Genomic DNA, 21,010 nt, shown 5'->3' with positions numbered 1-21,010 from the left:
CTTTGAAAAAGTTGGTATAGACTTGCTGGGCCCCTTTCCCAAGAGCTCTACTGTCCGTCGCTGGATTATTGTGTGCGTCGACTACTTGACGCGCTATACTGACACTGCGGCGCTTACCTCTGCCACTGCCGCCGATGTGTCGTGCTTTCTCCTTCATTCTGTCATTCTGCGCCACGGCGCTCCACGTGTTGTGATAAGTGACCGTGGACGGCAATTCACCGCCGACGTTGTTGAAGATTTGCTGCGCCTTTGCGGTTCTACTTATCGCCATTCAACGCCATACCACCCACAAACAAATGGCCTCACCGAACGCACAAATCGTACTCTTACCAACATGTTGTCATTGTACGTCTCGGATGATCACAAGAATTGGGATGCCGTGCTGCCCTTCATCACGTACGCATTCAATACAGCCAAACACGAAGTAACCGGGTATGCGCCTTTCTATCTGCTGTACGCTCGCAGTCCCCTAAGTTTCTTGGACACAGTTTTGCCATTCACACTCAACGAAGACACATCCATTGCAGAAACACTGTGTCGTGCCGAAGAAGCACGCAGGCTTGCTCGACTACGAACACTTTCTTCGCAAGTTTCAACCAAGGCACGCTATGACGCCCGGCATATACCTGTCACTTTCGCTCCAGGCGATCACGTTTTACTGTGGACACCTCTACGGAAGAAAGGCTTGTATCGCAAGTTTATCTCAACGTACACCGGTCCATTCGTGATACTAAACCGATTAAGTGACGTCAACTACGTCATAGCAAAACTGACCTCCAGTAATCGCCGGTCGTGGAAGACACAAGTGGTTCATGTGGCCCGCCTGAAGCCCTACCATCATAGGGTTCCCGAATCCAGCGGTACCAACCATGGGGTTCCTTAACTCGCTCGGCGAGCTTCGTCTGCACCGGAGGAAGATGTTACGCTGCGTGGTGGAGCCGAAGAGAGAGCGAAGAACCGCGCGTGTGTTAGAGAATGCCTAACTGCCTGCGATCCCGTCTCTATGCCCCCTCTCATCATCATGATCATCATCATCAGCCTATATTCAAGTCCACTGCAGGACGAAGGCCTCTCCCTGCGATCTCCAATTGCCCCTGTCTTGCGCTAGCGTATTCCAACTTGCGCCTGCGAATTTCCTAACCTCATCATCCCACCTGACTTTTTGCCGTCCTCGACTGCGCTTCCCTTCTCTTGGTATCCATTCTGTAACCCTAATGGTCCACCGGTTATCGATCCTACGCATTACATGGCCTGCCCAGCTCCATTTCTTCCGCTTAATGTCAACTAGAATATCGTCTACCCCCGTTTGTTCTCTGATCCACACCGCTCTCCTCCTGTCTCTTAACGTTACTCCTAAGATTTTTCGTTCCATCGCTCTTTGTGCGGTCCTTAACTTGTTCTCGAGCTTCTTTGTTAACCTCCAAGTTTCTGCCCCATATGTTAGCACCGGTAGAATGCAATGATTGTACATTTTTCTTTTCAACGACAGTGGTAAGCTCCCAGTCAGGATTTGGCAATGCCTGCCGTATGCACTCCAACCCAATTTTATTCTTCTGTAAATTTCTTTCTCGTGATCAGGGTCCCCTGTGAGTAATTGACCTAGATAAACATATTCCTTTACAGACTCTAGAGGCTGACTGGGGATCCTGAGTTCTTGTTCCCTTGTCAGGCTATTGAACATTATCTTTGTCTTCTGCATATTCATCTTCAACCCAATTCTTGCACTTTCTCGATGAACGTCCTCAATCATTTGTTGTAATTCCTCTCCATTGTTGCTCAATAGGACAATGTCATCTGCAAACCGAAGGTTGCTGAGATATTCGCCATCGATCCTCACTCCTAATCCTTCCCAGTCTAAGAGCTTGAATACTTCTTCTAAGCATGCAGTGAATAGCATTGGAGAGATTGTGTCTCCTTGCCTGACCCCTCTTTTGATAGGTATCTTTCTACTTTTATTGTGGAGAACCAAGGTAGCTGTGGAATCCTTGTAGATATTTGCTAAGATATTCACGTATGCCTCCTCTACTCCTTGATTACGCAATGCCTCTATGACTGCTGGTATCTCTACTGAAGCGAATGCCTTTTCATAATCTATGAAAGCCATATAGAGAGGTTGATTGTACTCCGCAGATTTCTCGATTACCTGATTGATGGCATGGATATGGTCCGTCGTAGAATATCCCTTCCTAAAGCCAGCCTGTTCTCTTGGTTGACTGAAGTCAAGTGTTGTCCTGATTCTATTGGAAATTATGTTGGCGAATATTTTATACAATACTGAAAGCAAGCTAACGGGTCTATAATTCTTCAATTCTTTAACGTCTCCCTTCTTATGGATTAGTATAATGTTGGCGTTCTTCCAGCTCTCTGGTACACTTGAAGGTGTGAGGCATTGCGTATAAAGGGCCGCAAGCTTTTCAAGCATGCTATCTCCTCCATCTTTGATTAAATCTACTGTTATTCCATCTTCTCCAGGCGCTTTTCCCCTGGTCATGTCTTTCAAGGCCCTTCTAACATCATCGCTAGTTATAGAAGGAGCTTCTGTATCCGGTTCTTCACTATTTCGAATGAAAGTAGCTTGGCTGTTTTGGCTACTGTACAGGTCAGTATAGAATTCTTCTGCTGCTTTTACTATGTCATCGAAATTGCTGATGATATTACCATGCTTATCTTTCAGTGCATACATCTTGCCTTGTCCTATGCCTAGTTTTCTTCTTACTGATTTCATGCTGCGTCCATATTTGCTGCTTCCGTCTATCATCTTGTAAATAAACCCATCTCATCCGCAACAATAGGCACGAAGCGTTCCGGCGTTGCCTTCATTGATTCCAGCACGATTTTCACTGATGACTATGGCGATGCGAACTCCGTCGCTTCGTTTCGGTGGACGCTAACTCCGTTTTGGCTCTATTGCGTCGCACATTTGCGGCGCTCCGCCAGCCCAGCGGTATCAGCGCAGTTGTTACGGTCCATTCGTGTTTCGGAGGGGGGCCCGGTGTAGAGCTATTGGCGCAGCCCATTTGTCTTCGGAGGGGTGAAAGGGCAACGGGACAGAGGCGCGCGAGGCTGGCGATGCGGATAAGATTAGAAAAAAGCCTGCGGCGGCCTGCAACGGCTCAAAATTTTTTTCTGTTTTCTTTTCAAGGAGTTCGCTTTCCATTCCCTTTCGGTACGGACAGCCCGTAGCCAGTCTTCATCGTTATAACCGATAATGCGGCACGGGGGCATTCTAGTAAGTAGGTTATTTCACAATAGAAAACATGCAAAAGTTGATGGTGCAGCAGCTTCTCATCGTTAAAACCGATATATTGTTAAAACCGTTATCGCTATAAATGGGTTCGACTGGATTTTCTTGGCATGAAACAACCATTTCGAGGTTTCTGTGATCGTATTTTATTATTCCACGTTGAAACAAGATTTGCCTTTAGTGTCCCTTTAATGAGCGGAACAGTTCATTTTGGGGATTTCATTATAACGGCTTTTCAAAATAACGAACCACTTATCACGGTCCTCTGAAGTTCGTTATATCCAACTTTCACTGTATAACACAATTTAATACTTAGCAGGCAACACTGCAGAAGCTATGTAAATGGTGCACTAGTACACATATGGCATTTAATCGAATATGAGGCAAGGTTTTTTTCCCAGAATCTTTAGCCTCGAAGTCACCCCCCCCCATATACGCCTTTAGGTGTGGGCTCACGTCAGCGTGACTCTCACCTCATAATGTGGCTTTACGACAGCGCGCGCCATGATGTAATGTGGCATGTACAATTTTTTTGTTGCGAATGCAGGTAAGCTGAAAAGTTGCTCTGGTCTTTACAGTATTGTGCAGTGGAATCTCGTTGATGCAGTTTTCACGGGAATTGGAAAATGAAACGTATCATCTGAAATACATTGCTCCTATTAGACATTGGCCGGGAAAGAAAACGCATTATCTCGAAAAATGCATTATGCAAAATCGTTAAAACGAGATTTCACTGTATAAAGTGGAGTAGAGAGATTGGTATTGGCTGTAATTTCGTGAGCGTTGTTGTAAATGAATTTCACCTAAATTACTTGAGAATGGAGCAAGTGCTTTCGTGTTTTCTGAATTTCGGAAGCCCCACAGTATTTCAAAAGGCATTGAAAACAACTCTTCCTTGTTGCCAGGACTGACCATTTTGAGCTGACAAGCGTAGTGCATACAATGCGTTAACAATCGTGTCTGCTAATATTACATTGCTATGCGTCATGAAAAGAGCTGAAATTTCAAACAAACAGTATTTGCCCTTCTCGTCATGGGTGCTACGCTCCCAGCCGGAGAGTTGTTAATCACGCAAGTGCCCTACGTGCATCGCTGTCCTGTTACGTCACTGCGAGTGACGCATGACTTCGAGAATTATTCAAGGCAAAATTAATTATTTGTTTAAGCTCTTGCTTCAGTAGACGAAATAATGTTTAGAGAAATATTAAAACATGCAAACCGAATGTCTTAGTGTTTTTGTTTTACTTCATACCATAGCAAGAGAGATGCATTTCTGTTTCGTATGCTTGTTCCCATGTCGTGCAGTCGCGCATACAGCCAACAAAATAACAGGTTTGCATTGGACGCCAATGTTGGCGACACTACGAGAGACTTCCGCAACCATGTGACGGTCTATGCTTGCACCCGGTTTGAAGTTGGGGTTGTGCTGCCAGTCGCAATTAGGTTGGTTCCCTTCATCGGAGAAAGAAAGGCTGCCAGCTCTGTGCATTTATGAACACAACTCCCACACCATGTGTTTTGAGGGCTTTAAAGAAGATTAACTTTAGAAAAGCCTGTCAAACATGCAGTGTTTCGAATTCTCGTGGATGCTGCAGTTGACTTCGACCCCCTGCCCGATGTACCACACAGTGCCTCAGGTGGCGAGGACTTCACTGTGGGCGGTCTGACTGCACTGGTCCAGGAGGTGTCCATCTGTGAAATGTCTCCATCGGCCTCCTCAGCAGCATCTGGACAGCCGTACCTCGCAGAGCCTCTTCTGCAGCCACGTCAACAAGTGCAGCAGCAGCAGCCAGTATGTGCAGTGATAATGTACAGCCAACCACAAAAGTTTGTGCTGCAGGATCTTATGAAACGTTGAATTTGTGGTCAGCTTGTGACCATAGCCAGGAAAATGGTACAATACTGTGTTCGCATATGCAGTTGAACCCACTTTTAACGATCCCAGAGATACAATTTATCTGTTATAGTGATCTAATTTCACTTAATTAATGATTTCCTGAACCTGTGTATTGAAACTGCATTCGCTATAACGGAACATTTTCAAAAGCACCATACTTTTCCAACGCACACTTCAATCTCGGTCGCAGCAATCTCGATGTTCTGGAGCAGGGAAGTGCAAGCAAATTGGGTGCACGGCAGCACGCCCTCAGTTCCAGTCCAACCGTCACGAAAATATGACCACCAAGAGGAAGCTCACTTTCAACCATGCTTTCAAGGCATGTCTCTTGCTTGCTTTAAAGCGAGGCAGTGTGGCGGCCAAACCTCCAAGGTAGCACTGGTATGCACGTTTCTTGGAGGCCTCGAGGGCTGCACTCTAGTTTTTGTGCACCTCTTGCGCTGCTGCGTGCATTTTCGGCGGCCACAATAGCACCCTTGTTTTTTTTTCACGGTGGCACTCTTGGTTTCGTGAAATTTTTTGTGTGGCATCAAGAGCACTATTTGCATATGTGCTGTTTGGAAGATTCTTACCAATTTGTGTCAAGGGTCGCTCATGCATTGCTACTTTGTTGCTGTCGATATTCATAAGGCCCGAGTAGTTATCATGTCATTACTACACCGTTATCAGGAGATCACAGTTTTGACACATCATTTACGTTGGTGCTGATAACAGTCCGCGGTGGCGTTCTATATTTTGAACTTCACTTTTTCAGCCGAAGCAACATAAAACACAACTTTGCGGCTCTCAACGTGTGTGGATGATGGTGCAGCTGGAACGGCAAGTCCTTTGCAAAATGCCTGCATGATGCAGTAGTTTAATTCCGCTTTCAGCTTACTAGAATGCTTTGCGATAGTATGCAGAATCCAGTCATGTCCTGTTGATAACAAAATATGACTAACTCTTGAAAAATGATGGTGGCTGTGCTCATAGTTTCTAAAAGCAAGTGATGGAAACTGACTGGGCGTCGTTTCAAAAGAGCTACGCCACCGTATTTCATTCTTTAGATGACGCTTTTAACGGAAACTTGCCAGTAGATGCGGGAAAGTGCCCAGAACAAAAACGATGCGGGAAATCAGATTTTTACACAAAAGTAGTGTGGGATAGCGGTGTTGAAAATCTCAGTACGGGGCCTAGGTGTGCATCCTGGAATCATCATGGGAATACATCAATACACCTTACTCGAGCACTGTGAACACTTGCTGTCACAATGCTAGCAGGATGAAGAGCAGCTGCAGCGGCAAGCAAATTCCCCTTCGTGCAGCTTCTCACTTCAACGTGAACTAGCTACGCAAAAACACAGTGCACAAAAAGCTATCAGCCTTGTCGGCTGGCCAACCTTTGCACTCACAGCAAAGTTTCTCCAACATAGCGCGCACGTGGCCGTGATCAACTGCGCTATGTGAACAATAAGTGTGCGCTAACCTGCTCCTTCCACTCCCCTCCTAGTGCTTGCTCACCTCCCCGCTCACCAACCCAATATCCTTCTTGACGCACTCTCGCACGCTATCCTTTGCAACTACCCTATGCGGCCTATGGCCACGATCCTATCGCACTTGGACTTTATGCATAACCTTGAGCAGACTTCGATGACAAGGAAAATCGCCTGCAGTGTCCGTGTAATTGCTACCGTAATAATTATTTTATGTGATTATGTCAACGCATGGTGCACAGGTGCGATGTACATTTTTCGTGGTCGCTCAGTAGTATATTGACAAACGCACATGAGGCACATTTTATTCCAGTGAAGCCTCATTAATTCGGCCCTCGTTAATTTGGAAAATCGGATAATTCGGACTCGTCCTCTGGTCCGAGCAAGTGTGCATTATTTAATGGAATCAAACTCGTTAATTCGAACGTATTTGGTTGCATATTGGCTCATTTGTACAACTCTCTGGGCACAGTGAGCGCAGGGCGGTGCGAATGTGCGACACAAGAGAGCAAAAGCGGCACTAGCATCTAATGGACTGATCCCACCGGCCAGTTTCACGACGCCACCGCTGCCGCGGTGCATGCTGGTACTTGTAGTCATCCCGCCGCTCTAGCCGCCTGGAGTATCTGTGCGTCCTGTTTCATCGTCTGATCGGAGGATTCATCTGCTGCGTTCCTAGGTGCTACAACAACTGCACAAGAAGCAGAGCCTTCGGATTCTATCTGTTTCCTAAAGAGCGAAAGCTTCGACACACGAGGGTCTAACGAACTAATAGGTGGTACTGGTAATACACAGCGTGAGAAGAAACACGGGGACGAATAGCAGCAGCATTTCGATGGGGGCAAAATGCAAAACACCCGTGTACTTAGATTTAGGCGCACGTTGAATAACCTCGGGCGGTCGAAATTATTCCGGAGTCCCCCACTTCGGCGTGCCTCATAATCAGATCGTGGTTGTGGCACGTAAACCCCCATAATTATTAAATTTAAAACCTTTTTTCATTGTGAGCCTCTTTTATATTTGAAATATATGTACAGGGTGTTTCATTTTAGCTGCACCAATTTTTTGGAATTGCCTGTGGCAGATAGCACAATTATAATCCTTAATCTAAACTACTTGATCAGGTAGCCATTACTTCCATGAGAAATCAATATGCCTAATTGAATAGGTAACATAATTACGCTAATTAAAATATAATTGATTATTTTACGGCACATCTTTCAATCTACGAATTATAGCCGCAGAGTTCAGAAGCCGTATCCACTTGGAAAGAATTCTCAGGACTGAACCAGTTTCGAGATATCAATTTTCAAAGTGTCCGACGAAATGCATGGGCGGTCCAGTTAACTTTATGCTTCAATGTATAAAACAGCATTTTCCTCGAAAAGTTAACTGGAATGCCCATGCATTTTGTCGGACACTTTGAAAATTAAATTAATAATGATACGGTCTTAATGGCTTAATCGACCAGTACGAACCACTGATAAAAGTATATTGCGGCTGCTATGCAAAAGATGGATGCTCGCCTCCCCACGCAGCCCGAGTTTTTGAAGCAGAAAGGGTACCATTCGCTTGAATACAAATAAAAAATTAGCGTAGCTTGCACTAGAGGGCAATGCTATAGACAGCGGAGCTGATGGGCACCTATAGCTAGTCCTGGCTTTTGGGCTAGGCTAAGCGCTACCAAGTCATCCCCAGCAATTTCAGAAATTATTGATTATTGATCGATTATCGATAAACTATTCATTGGCTATCGCAAGGTATTTTTCACGTATATGGGCTTGGCTAAGCACTACTAAGCACTTGGCTAAGCACAGGTGGGATGATGAGGTTAGGAAATTCGCAGGCGCAAGTTGGAATACGCTAGCGCAAGACAGGGGTAATTGCAGATCGCAGGGAGAGGCCTTCGTCCTGCAGTGGACATAATATAGGCTGATGATGATGAAGCACTACCAAGTCCTTCACAGCATTTTACGGAATGTGATTATTGATCGATTAGCTATTGATTGGCTCTCGATTGCCTATTGCAAGGTATTGACTAGGTATTTGGGCTAGGCTAAGCACTAGGCTAAGCGTGGTGGCGTGGAGTAGAGGTAGAATACCTGGCTTCAAATCTGAAGGTCGTAAGTTAGAATCCTACTTCGAGTCCACTTCATTTTTCAGGCATCGAGTGGTGCCTGACACCGGCAAGAAAAAAAATTGCCGAGAGCTAGTGGGGCTATACTAGTTCAGGTACAACCAAACAAGGAAGGCCACTAAGCTTCATCAAAACTCACTCCCTTACCAGAATAGGAATTGGCCTCCCTGGTGCAGTATTCGGCCACTACATCCCTCATAACTCCGACAATTAACCCATGGCCCTCAGTCCCAGTGGCTGCGGAGCACCTGACCAAGGCGGCGGTCAGACCTGCTACGCGGCAGAGGGTGCTAAGAATATCTGGGTCCGGACAGGCCGCCAATGGAAACTGAACCTGGCAACGCTCAACACGCGCACCCTATCGAGTGAGGCTAGCTTTGCAGGACTATTTGAAGAATTGTCAGGCATTGCCTGGGATATTATTGCCTTACTGAGGTTAGAAGAACTGGTGAGGCTTACACAGTGCTGACTAACGACCACGTCCTCTGCTACAGAGGTCTTCCAGATAAGAGAGAATCCCGGATAGGATTTCTAGTCCATAACAACATAGCGGGCAACATTGATGAATTTTACAACATTAATGAGCGGGTAGCAATCGTCGTAATAAAGCTGAATAGGAGGTACAAAATGAGGTAGTAAAAGCCTACGCCCCAACCTCTAGTCACGATGATGAAGAAATTGAACAGTTTTATGAAGATGTTGAACTAGCAATGAGAAAGGTGCAAACTCAGTATACTTTAGTCATGGGCGACTTCAATGCAAAAGTGGGGAAAAAGCAGATTGGTGAGCAAGCCATTGGCAACTACGGCATCGATTCTAGGAATGCAAGAGGAGAGATGTTAGTAGAATTCGCGGAAAGGAATAGGCTCCGAATAATGAATACCTTCTTCAGGAAGCGCAGCAACAGGAAGTGGACCTGGAAAAGCCCTAATGGAGAAACAAGGAATGAAATAGATTTCATACTCTCTGCCGATCTAAGCATAGTGCAGGATATAGAAGTGTTAGGTAAGGTAAAATGCAGTCACCATAGATTATTGAGGCTCAGGATTTCTCTCAATTGAAGAGAGAAAGAGTAAAATTAGTCAAAGGAAACAGGCCAACCTAGAGCAGTAAGGGTAAAAGCAGACCAATTCAGGCTGGTGCTCGCAAACAATATGCAGCTTTAGAACAGGAAGATAAAGACAACATAGTGGTAATTAATGAAACCGTAACTAGGTTGATCTCAGAAGCAGCAATTTGAAGTGGGAGGTAAGGCACGAAGGCAACCAGTAGGCAAGCTCTACCAAAAAACAAAGGACCTAATAAAGAAACGACCAAACATGAAAATGTCCTACTCAAGAATCAGATAGAATTCGCTGAACTGTCAAAACTGATCAACAAGAAGAAAGTAAGGGATATTCGAAATTATAACGTGGGGAAGATTGAGAAGCCATAAAATATGGACGCAGCATTAAATCAGTAAGAAAGCTTGGCATAGGACATGGCAAGATGTATGCACTGAAAAATAAGCATGGTAATATCATCAGCAATTTCGATGACATAGTAAAAAGCAGCGGAAGAATTCTATACTGACCTGTACAGTACCCAAAACAGCCAAACTACTTTCATTCGAAATAGGGATTAACCGGATACAGAGGCTCCTTCTATAACTAGTGATGAAGTTAGAAGGGCCGTGAAAGACATGTCCAGGGGAAAAGCTGCTGGAGAAGATGTAATAACAGTCGATTTAATCAAGGACGGAGGAGATATCACAATTGAAAAGCTTGCGACCCTTTATACGCATGCCTCACAACTTCAAGTGTACCGAGAGCTGGAAGAACGCCAACATTATACTAATCCATAAGAAGGGAGGACGTTAAAGAATTGAAGAATTATAGACCCGTTAGCTTGCTTTCAGTACTGTATAAAATATTCACCAAGATAATTTCTAATAGAATCAGGGCAACACTTGACTTCAGCCAACCAAGAGAACAGACTGGCTTCAGGAAGGGATATTCTACGATGGATCATATCCATTGTCATCAATCAGGTAATCGAGAAATCTGCGGAATACAATCAACCTCTCTATATGGCTTTCATAGATTATGAAAAGGCATTTGATTCAGTAGAGATACCAGCAGTCATAGAGGCATTGCATAATCAAGGAGTACAAGAGACATACGTGAATATCTTAGCAAACATCTACAAGGATTCCACAGCTACCTTGGTTCTCCACAGAAAAGTAGAAAGTTACCTATCAAGAAAGGGTCAGCAAGGAGACAAAAATCTCTCCAATGCTATTCACTGCATGCCTAGAAGAAGTATTCAAGCTCTTAGACTGGGAAAGCTTAGGAGTGAGGATCAACAGTGAATATATCAGCAACCTCTGATTTGCTGATGACATTGTTCTATTCAGCAGCAATGAGACAAATTGCAGCAGATGATGAGGACCTGAACCGAGAAAGTGTAAGAGTGGGGTTGAAGATTAATATGCAGAAGACAAAGATAATGTTCAATAGCCTGGCAAGGGAACAAGAATTCAGGATCGCCAGTCAGCCTGTAGAGTCTGTAAAGGAGTACTTTTATCTAGGTCAATTACTCACAGGGGACCCTGCTCACGAGAAAGAAATTTACAGAAGAATAAAATTGGGTTGGAGTGCATACGGCAGGTATTGCCAAATCCTCACTGGGAGCTTACCACGGTCGTTGAAAAGAAAAGTGTACAATCATTGCATTCTACCGGTGCTAACATATGGGGCAGAAACTTGGAGGTTAACATAGAAGCTCGAGAACAAGTTAAGGACCGCACAGAGCGATGGAACGAAAAATCTTAGGACTAACTTTAAGAGACAGGAAGAGAGCGGTGTGGATCGGAGAACAAACGGGGATAGCCGATATTCTAGTTGACATTAAGCGGAAGAAATGGAGCTGGGCAGGATGGTAGGATGCGTAGGATGGATAACCGGTGGACCATTAGGGTTACAGAATGGATACCAAGAGAAGGGAAGCGCAGTCGAGGTCGGCAGAAAAATCAGATGGGATGATGAAGTTAGGAAATTTGCAGGCACAAGTTGGAATACGCTAGCGCAAGACAGGGGTAATTGGAGATCGCAGGGAGAGGCCTTCGTCTTGCAGTGGACATAAAATAGGCTGATGATGATGATGATGATGATGATGATGATGAATCATTACCTAGTCATCCCATTATTTCCCGAAAATTATTGATTATTCAACGATTATTGATTAGCTATTGATTGGCTATCGATTGGCTATCGCAAGGTATTGGCTACGTATTTGGGCTAGGCTAAGCACTACCAAAGTCATCCCCAGCATTTTCCGGAATTTATTGAATAATGATCGATTATCACTTAGCTATTGATTGGCTATCGATTGGCTATAGCAAGGTATTGGCTACGTATTTGGGTTAGGCTAAGCACTACCTAGTCATCCCCATTATTTTCCAGAATTTATTAATTATTGATCGATTATCGATTAGATATTGATTGACTATCGAATAGTTATCGATGACTGACTAAGCTTAAGTAGTCCCAACCATGCTTAACTAGGCTTAGCCAGCTCAGCTTCGCTAGTTCACAGGGGTAGTGCCATTGCGCTTGGACCCCTTCTGCACTACCGCCAGGATCGGCCCACATTTTTTGTTCGCGACGGACCGACTAACGGCCAGCTTAAACAGCTCCGCAGTTAAAAAGGCTGCCTAGCTTACCTAATAACTTCTAGATATCGCGGTTACCGAAGTCTGCAACTCGTGCGGAAAACCCATGTAGGTAAGCATCATTAGGGCACGAAAGTTTCGGCGCTGCATTTCAAACTTGTCGCCAACAGGTATACAAATCCTATTGTGTCCGTCGCTAAGCAAACATAACGTTGCTGTCACCGAGATGCGCGTGTGCAAAAATAACACAAAACGACCGCGTACATGAGCATGTACTAAATACAAAGCTCGAACAAATACGATTCTCAACGCGTATTCAGCGGGTAACAACCAAAATAAAAAGCAGCAGGCACTATTCAACGTTCGCCTCGCATCATGCAATGAACAGCCAATGTAATTTCTTAAAATGCATGAATTTTTCTCGGCGGTGGAGTCGCAGAGAAGACTGGGAAGCTTGTGCGCAGTACTCAACGAGCGGGGACTGCGGTGGTGTGGTTGACCAGTTGACTACAACCAAGATGGTGGAAGTGCTACTTCCGGAAAACCGGCGCATGCGCAGATCGGTCGGTGGGATCGGTCTATTGAAACGAAGTGCGGAATCCACATTGTCGTAGACATCAGCGTAAATCGTACGGGGAACACTTTGTGCTTATTTGTGTCTTTATAGCCGTCATACTTGTGTTTAATGCCGCACGTAGCGCTGCGTTGGCCATGTGCCTTCACAACTGCGTAATCTCTATCCATGGTCGCTTTGATAGGGACCACACTTTCATCTGTAGCGGTTGGGGCAAACAACAGTTTTGTCTTGACTCGGTGCACGCATTGGCCCCATGCCTTAAGAACTCCATGGTCGCGCCATCTATTATTATGTCTATAGTGACCATGGTTTCTCCGCACTGGTTGCGGCAAACAGTAGTTTCCTTTTGACTAGGTGGAAAGGCAGCGTGTGCAATGTGTCATAAACAGCGAGAACTGTAGAGTATGAAGAGTGCCGGCTACATTGCGACGAACGATCTGCTGGCAACCAGCTCACTGGCGCAAAAATTATTCGGATGTGCGCACGGTAGGGAAATGCTTGTCTCGGATTAACACGTGTGGCCATGGCTGCACTGAGCAAGAAGTTTGGATTCAGAATTGCTAATCGGATTCAGAATTGCAGCTTTCGCATGCTTTTGGGTAAAATAGACATGGCTCTTGCCGATTCATTGAGTAAATAAAAGCGTGTTGATGCAGTACACATTTGTTGGTTTTATTGATACCCTCGATAATTAGATCTTCGGTTAATTCAAATATTTCTTTCGTTCCCGTGAAGTCACAATTAACCAGGTTTTACTGTAATACTAGGCAGCCCGGACAAGGAAAAAAATTGCCAAAAGGGCACAAGGAAGAGTAGATATGTAGTACACAAGCCATACAACACACACTATTCCATCTATGCAAGTGAGGACAACAATAGTCTTCTTATTCATGCTTCTGGTCAGCTACCAACTTGCTCAACAAGTAATTTCAATTGTAGGATATATAACCGAATTCTTTAACATTGTAGGAGTGCTGACCAGATAATTCGTCAGTGTCTTTACAGGGAGACAGATATGTTGCTGTGAATGGAAGAACCTAGATGATACGCTGTAACTAGCATGAGCTTTAAAGGGGCTCTGAAAAACTTTTATCGAAGTTAAGAAATGCATTTCAGGTTAAGTTAGACTATTTCAGAAATACTGTGATGCAAAAAGTACTTAAATGCATTCAGCAGAAGCAGAGTTATAGGCAATCAAACATGGCCTCCGCTGTGCTCATGTTCCTTCGTCAATGCCTTGCACTGCAAAGGCTACGGCGAGGTGGGGTGTGGCCACACCGCTCCGCCTTTGAAATGTAATTGTGGTGCGCAGTTCAAATTTCACTTCAGATGTTAACGCAGACCCCACGACTTCGGCTGTATAAACTTGTAAACATTCGCTTATACCTGCCAAACGTTGTTGAAACGCTGGAGTACGAGGCGCGACAGTAGCAACGAGCGAATTGACCTTTGTGCCATCTCTCGCTTAAACGCGAACTAAACATCGAAAGCACCGTGCATACGACTCTACCAGCACTAGTTGCACTTTGCCCACATCGCAGATCGCGTTCAAAATACGGCGCCATCGCAGCCCTGCCGTAGGCAAGCCGCTGTTGTCGACATGATGCCAACGTCTCGTCGTATAAGGAAAATGACAATCCGCAAGACACACCGACTCCGGCGGCTGCTTTGAAAGTAATGGATCCCTTTCACCTCATCGGAAAAGTTATCAGAGCCCACGACAGTGACATTGCGATGGCCCTTTTAGTGGACTGCGAGACTCGCATAACGCCTTTGCTTGCCGTAAAGCTGACTGTTAAGTCCAGGCTGACTGACTTCATGAAATAAAACTTCCCATGAGCATAAGTTTGCCAAGCTTGCTGACTGTCATAAATAGGCAGTGAAATTGTGATAATTCATTGCGGCTTCATTGCGGCTTCAAATCGCTTCGTGTTCAAATCGCTTCGTGTTCAAATCGTGTTCTGTGAATTTCGTTGTAACGGGACTCAATTGTACAGTAATACCTCGTTAACTTGATGTAGTAAAAACCGGAAAACATTTCGAGATAAGCAAAGTTGCGGAAATTGCAGTGGAAAGTAGAGTTCTTTCGAATAAATTCACTACTGACCAACTTTTGAACAAGAGCTTCTTAACTGCTTCTTCATAAAAGTTTCAACGAAAAAAATTCAAGCAGAAACTCCTCCCGGAGTTGTCTAAGTGTGCGTAAGCATTGTGCCACTTGCTGATCTCCAGCAGCTCGGTGCCATTATCAGTGTTATGACACTTGGTCCGGCCAGTACAAACGACAGTGCTGCGGCGACACAAACTGGTGCGCGGATGGAGGCGCAAGGTGCATTTATAACGCAAGCGAATTACTGTAAGTGGCGGCTTGTGCACTGATGGCGTTCCGATCATCATAAGCCATTATCGCTCTTTAGCTCCTTGTTCATCCGTGTTGAACCATTAAGATGGATACACACGCGAGGGCAAAATACCGCCTGCTCCGCGAGCCAAACAATCACGTGATCTCTTGAATCCAACGCAGCCGAGTTAGGTCGCATTCCCACAGCCGGAGCACCGTTTGCGGAATCCGCATGGTTACTCTCTACTCCAGCGCTTAGCAGCTGCGCGTTTGCATAATCTGCGTGCTCTATATTCCATAGCGCTGTGAATCCCACAAGAGCCAAAAAAGTGACAGTTGCCTCGTCACTTAGCGTTTTTTTTTGTGCACCTCACTCATGTTGAGGTGTCACGCAGGCTGCGCGGTCTGAGTAAATATAGATGCGTGCGCAACCACGACTCTCCTTTCCCGCTGCATCACAACAAAAGCACACGCAGTCACTGCTGTGCAACAAAAACACACGTGGCTTCAAGCCGAAAACACGCCATGGTAGCCACACAAATCTGTCCAATGTTGACAGATTTCACACTGACTACGCTAAATTGAGGTCAGACTACCGCCAAACGGATGGATGGAAATACCGGCGAGCATTTTCGATCCGGACCGCGAGTAGAGGAAGCCAGACTAGGCGAGGGTGACACGTTTTGATGACGCGCGCGTCACGTGATACGCCATCCGCAGTGAAAATTCCTCCTCCGTCCGGTCGTGTGAATGCACCTTTATGAACCGTGATCAAAGGACTCCGGTGGCGGCACAGACCATGTCTTGAAAGCGATCTGCGGAGAGCAAAGAGAGTGCTGACTGCTGGTAACTCCGCGCGCTGGGTTTCTGCTGCTTCGCTTGTGTTGAAGTGCCAGGTGGCACGGTCCCTCACCACTGCAGGCTCTTTCTTGAAAGCGATCGTCTTGCATGAGGGAGGGACAGATGGACGGACAGTTTTCTCGTTGGGTAAGCACAGAATTGCCTAAGCATTTAAAATAAAAACATACCAGAGATATCAGCGAGCTCTGTTTGCGGCACTGTGATTTTATTACGTGCAGGAAAAACTGCGTAAGGCTCTGCGGTAGCACGTAGAAACGCATCCTTGAGCTGCTTCACACATTGCATAAGCCAATCGTTCCCGCCGCTGCACTCAGCTTTATTTCGCAGCAAACGAAGCATGTTTCTTGTTTCTGCTGATGTCGGTATCTGTCGCGGCCCTTGTTGTTGTTGCCATCGTCTTCACCGTCCTCTCCATTTGCAGCCATCCCAGTGATTTCGGAATTACTAAATTCACCTGTCACCAGTACATCCTTCTCGCATAGCGCGTACTCTTGCTGCGTGCGTTGTGTAGAATAAAATTAAAGCGAAAATCACACTTCTGATCGTAAATCACATGAATTGCATAAAGAGAACAAAACAAACTGCATCAAGCATGCCATTTTACAGGGCCTGCCTTCGTGGGCGAAGGAAGGACATGACGGCCGACGTGGTTGCTTCAAAAAGTTGTTATGCCGCTAGGTCCCGACTTCACGTTCGGGTAAAGCATCCGCTTTGTGGTAGGCTCGGCAGCCTCGCACGAAGCTTATTAAACGGTTTGGCGGTAGAGTTATTGTTCCACTCTCGGTCACAATTTCGAGATATCCGTGATTTGGCCCAAAAATACTTTGAGATTAAGGGCAATAAATACATGGCATGTATGGGAAATGGTTTGGTGCTGCGGAAAATTTCGACTTAGCTTGGTGTTTCGAGATATGCAAGTTCGAGTTAACGAGGTATTACTGTATAAGACAATTCCCCAGTGGAGTGTTTCTGCTGTATTTCTTTTCTTATATTGCGGAAGTGACTATGCAGCACGTTTTGCCAGCGCATATTCCATGCAGACAAATGTCGTCTAGCAACTGAGGCCTGTCTTCCTTCTTTTGCCTTTCTTTCTGCACATGCCGCTTTTCTTCGCGCTTCTTTCTGTGACTGTAACAGCTATGCGCATAGAGAAATATAATCTCCATGCTCGCAGGGATAATACAGGGTAGCACTTTCCGGATGGTGTCGTTTACGCGCGCTTGCACTTTCGAATTTAATTGCAGTGTCCACAACAAGGAATGTAAAAACGAACAAAGAAAAATAATCATTGGCAACATGGAGCTTCCTCTTTGCCGGAGGTTTTCTCGGCTTGAGTGTCTGTTTTGCGTGCGTTTCTCTTATTACACGGTGTTTCGGTGATGCGTGGTGGTGAAACTATCGAAAATGGTAACATTGTGGAGACCAAGAGCCAGCAGCAAAGTTTTCGGGGATAACTCATAAGGTAACAACTGATAAACTGATGGTTAATTTTGGGGGTTTCACTATAACGACCTTTCAGAATAACGATCAATTTGCTGCTGTCCTCTTAAGTACAATATATGGAGATTTCACTGCATTAAGCACTCGCCCAATATCAACGAATGGGGCGCCTATACATAGTCAACTTATTAAGTGGATGACACACTTAAACAGATGAAATGGTATAACGAAGCCAAGGAAAACTTACAGGGAATTAACTCCTTAGTGAAATGCTGAATTAACTGGACATTTGGGTTAGATCAGTGCTTATTTTTAGCTTATACAACAATAAAAAAAGGAAGAGAAAGATGTAGAAAAAAACTCATCTTAGTATAATACATATGGAATGCAATGTTTCACGAAGTACTAATACAGAATTCCTCGTTGCACCGGAGCAGTAAATTATTGCTCCAAAGCATTGTTCTTTTTTTTTTGCTTCAAGCATCAAATATTTCCGTTCCGAAAGCATACTCCAAACTGGCTTTTTTCTGCTCGAAAAGCGGCTCCAAAAGACCAAGTGCCGCTTCCATCACTGCATAGACTGTCTTCCATCTCAAAAAGACAAATTATTTTATCTTCGCACTGCTGGTTTACGCACGACAGTTGCACATAGCTGCGTCTGCTGCACGTGTTCTCCAAGATAGCAGTGCCGGGCTGCGTAGCATAGTCGTCTGCAACTGCCACGGGGTGCCATGACGAGCTCTTTCGCCGCCGAGACAGACTGTGATGATTATGTGTGGGCGCAGGTCAGCCAGACGCACAAGAAAGCAACCAGAGACACAAAGAGACGTATTTATGACACGAACGGCACGTGGGACGAATACGGGAACATGAACTATACAGATAAGCTGGTTAAGTGTCACGCTCGAGCACTCACAGTTCTACACAGGAGTCCGGCCTCATGGCGACGGCTCGGCGGACTTGGCTCTGACGGCGGTGGGGTATCCGGGCGGCGGTTGACGTTCCGGGTGGCACCAGGACGTAGCCCGGGTCCGGAGAGTTAGCTCTGGGTCGTAGCCCGAGCTCGGCACCGTAGCGGTGGGATGAGAGCCGGGGCGAAGCCCAGCACAGCAGTGGGTGAAAGCCGGGGCGGCGCCCGGTTCGGAACAGGACCAGGGGGCTCTGGGTCGTGGCCCGAGCCCGGCAGCACGGCAGCGGTCGTGCGAGCGGGAACGAGGCCCAGCTCCGCAGGACCCGCGTCGATGGTAGAAGCCGGGGCGGTGCCCAGTTCACAGTGCAGGACCGGGATGCCGGGACGTGGGCCGGCGTTCGGTCCGCTCCATCTCGCTGCACTGCCCGTTCTGTCAGCCTGGCTGCCCCGTCGTTCTAGATGGTCTCTCCCGGCACGCGCGCCGTCCACGCGCACCAGCGACGCTAAATCCCGCGCTTTTCGGCCCCGCACGCCGAACACAAGAACGGAAAAGCCCGCGCATTTCATCTCTCGGCCCCGCACACCGAGCGCAAACCTTAAATTGTCGTCCTCCTACCACACAGACTCAACACTAGAGACTCTCAACGTTGCAGAGACACTACACAGGGGGCTTTGTGTAGCTTCCAGTGCGCTAGCGGAGGCGAGAAGAGAGAAGGACGCGTATTGGTCCAATTACTTCTTATAAGTGAAGGATTAAAAGAATTTCCCCCCATGACATTCGTTGGACGGCGTCCTTAAATAGTGCGCGCGGTCTATTAGGAAAGTTTTTCAGGGCCCAGTTCATGTGGGTTTTCATATGTGTCAAAGGGGCAAGAAAATTGTCTTCTCTTTTGTTCTTTAGTTGTGGATCTTGATACTGCCACATCAACACATTGATTGCCTGCCAACACTTGGCTATCTCGCAGGAACTTAGCAACTTTGAACATCAGCAGCCTACTGCTGTGCAGCCATTGATGGAAATGCCAGCGCCCCCTGGTGCAGACACCGGCAACAACGTGCCCCTAGCCAAGCGCCTGTTCTCCGTTGCTACTGCTGGGGACCTGAGGTACTCGAGCAATACACATGTTTCGCGCTGGACAATGTGATGCTAGGAGTTTGGCAAGGGCAGCACTTCCTTTGACTAGCTTTTGCTTGACCTTGTTTGTAAAGTGCAGTGCCAAACTGTGCTGCTATGTGCTGTAGTAATATCTCGTTAATTCGACCCTTGCTAATTGAAAAATCTTATAATTCGGAGTTGACTTCTGGTTTCGGCAAGCACATTGGCGAATTTCATCTAGATTCTAGAGGGTGTGCCTCAGTTGTGCAAAGATTGTGACTCTATCTGTGACTCCGTTGGTGCCCAGCTTGAGCGGTATCACATGTTTCGTCAAATGCGATATTCAATTGCAGTGTTTTGTTAAAAGCAAATGGTTTGTTCTGGCCAAACACTTTATGGCCGACTAAGGTTGCACTTTGGGCTTAGTGGTATGATGTACTGAAGGCCTTAGCAGGCATGGAAGTGCTGTGCTAATTGTGGCATCTTGCGCCAAACCACCAAGCTGCGCCAACTTGCGCCAAAACACTTCGATTGAAGTCGCAAAATTTTGTGGGATGTTCGTGTTCAGTGGCAACCACACAGCCATGTGTTGGCTAGCATTTTACCCTAGAGGTTAGAAGCCAAGGCAAAGCAAACCGTTTCAGCATCGACGTCTTTAGAGTGTGAGTGTGTTTGGTGGTGCACTGTAACTTGGCTGCAGGAAAACAAAAATCCTATGTGGTATACAATGCATTACGAACGTTTTATATGTCTTAACCGTTTGAGACGCCAATGAATACTGTTGACTGAAAACTTACCGTACTTTATAGATTGTAACACAAGTTCTTTTGCAAATTTTTGCTACCTGAAGTAGATCCTCGCGTTACAATCGAATACCGAAATTCAAGTTGTCTAAAAAGTGCAATGATGAACCCGATTCTAATCAACAAGTGAAATCTGCGAGTGAAAGCACGCGAGGGATGCGTGCTTTCACGGAGAGCGAACGCACGGCGGAGAGCAAACGCGGCGCCTTCCGTCGTGTGAAAGGCCATGGGGGGATGGGACGGAGGGAGCAGAGGCAACGTTTAGCTGCGGCACCAAATGCGTATCTTGCGACCGGCTGCAAGGGAAGCTGGCGAATCAATATCCCACGCGAAAGGGGGATAGCGAGAAGGAAGCGTGGGAGGGAGGGGGCATGGCTTCTACTCTTCCAGTAACTGCGCACCTGTGGACTTTGCGCGGTTGAGGGCTGTCGCGCGCACGGTATCTTGAACGCGATCTCCACACGGCTCTGACCTTCGTATGCGCTGTGCTTTCGCCGCTCAGTTTCTGTTGAAGTGATAGACTACACGAACCTTCGCTCACTGTTGATGGCGCGCTTGCTCACACCAGTGTTTTGACAGTG

The 21,010-nt window shown here is 46.2% G+C and overlaps 1 protein-coding gene across 1 annotated transcript in view; it reads left to right on the top strand.

Annotated features, from left to right (window-relative positions):
• The window catches only part of LOC125941788 (mitotic checkpoint serine/threonine-protein kinase bub-1-like), a 93,817-nt gene that overhangs the window by 40,958 nt on the left and 31,849 nt on the right, over positions 1–21,010 (top strand). Inside the window, exons 4-5 of the mRNA XM_049659634.1 lie at positions 4,840–5,036; positions 19,496–19,635. Of these exons, the coding sequence (XP_049515591.1) occupies positions 4,840–5,036; positions 19,496–19,635 (337 nt within the window). The remainder of the gene's footprint in view (positions 1–4,839; positions 5,037–19,495; positions 19,636–21,010) is intronic.

This window comes from Dermacentor silvarum, unplaced genomic scaffold, assembly GCF_013339745.2.
Source record: "Dermacentor silvarum isolate Dsil-2018 unplaced genomic scaffold, BIME_Dsil_1.4 Seq312, whole genome shotgun sequence".
In the NCBI taxonomy this organism is placed as follows: domain Eukaryota; kingdom Metazoa; phylum Arthropoda; class Arachnida; order Ixodida; family Ixodidae; genus Dermacentor; species Dermacentor silvarum.
This window is presented reverse-complemented; position numbering and strand designations above follow the sequence as displayed.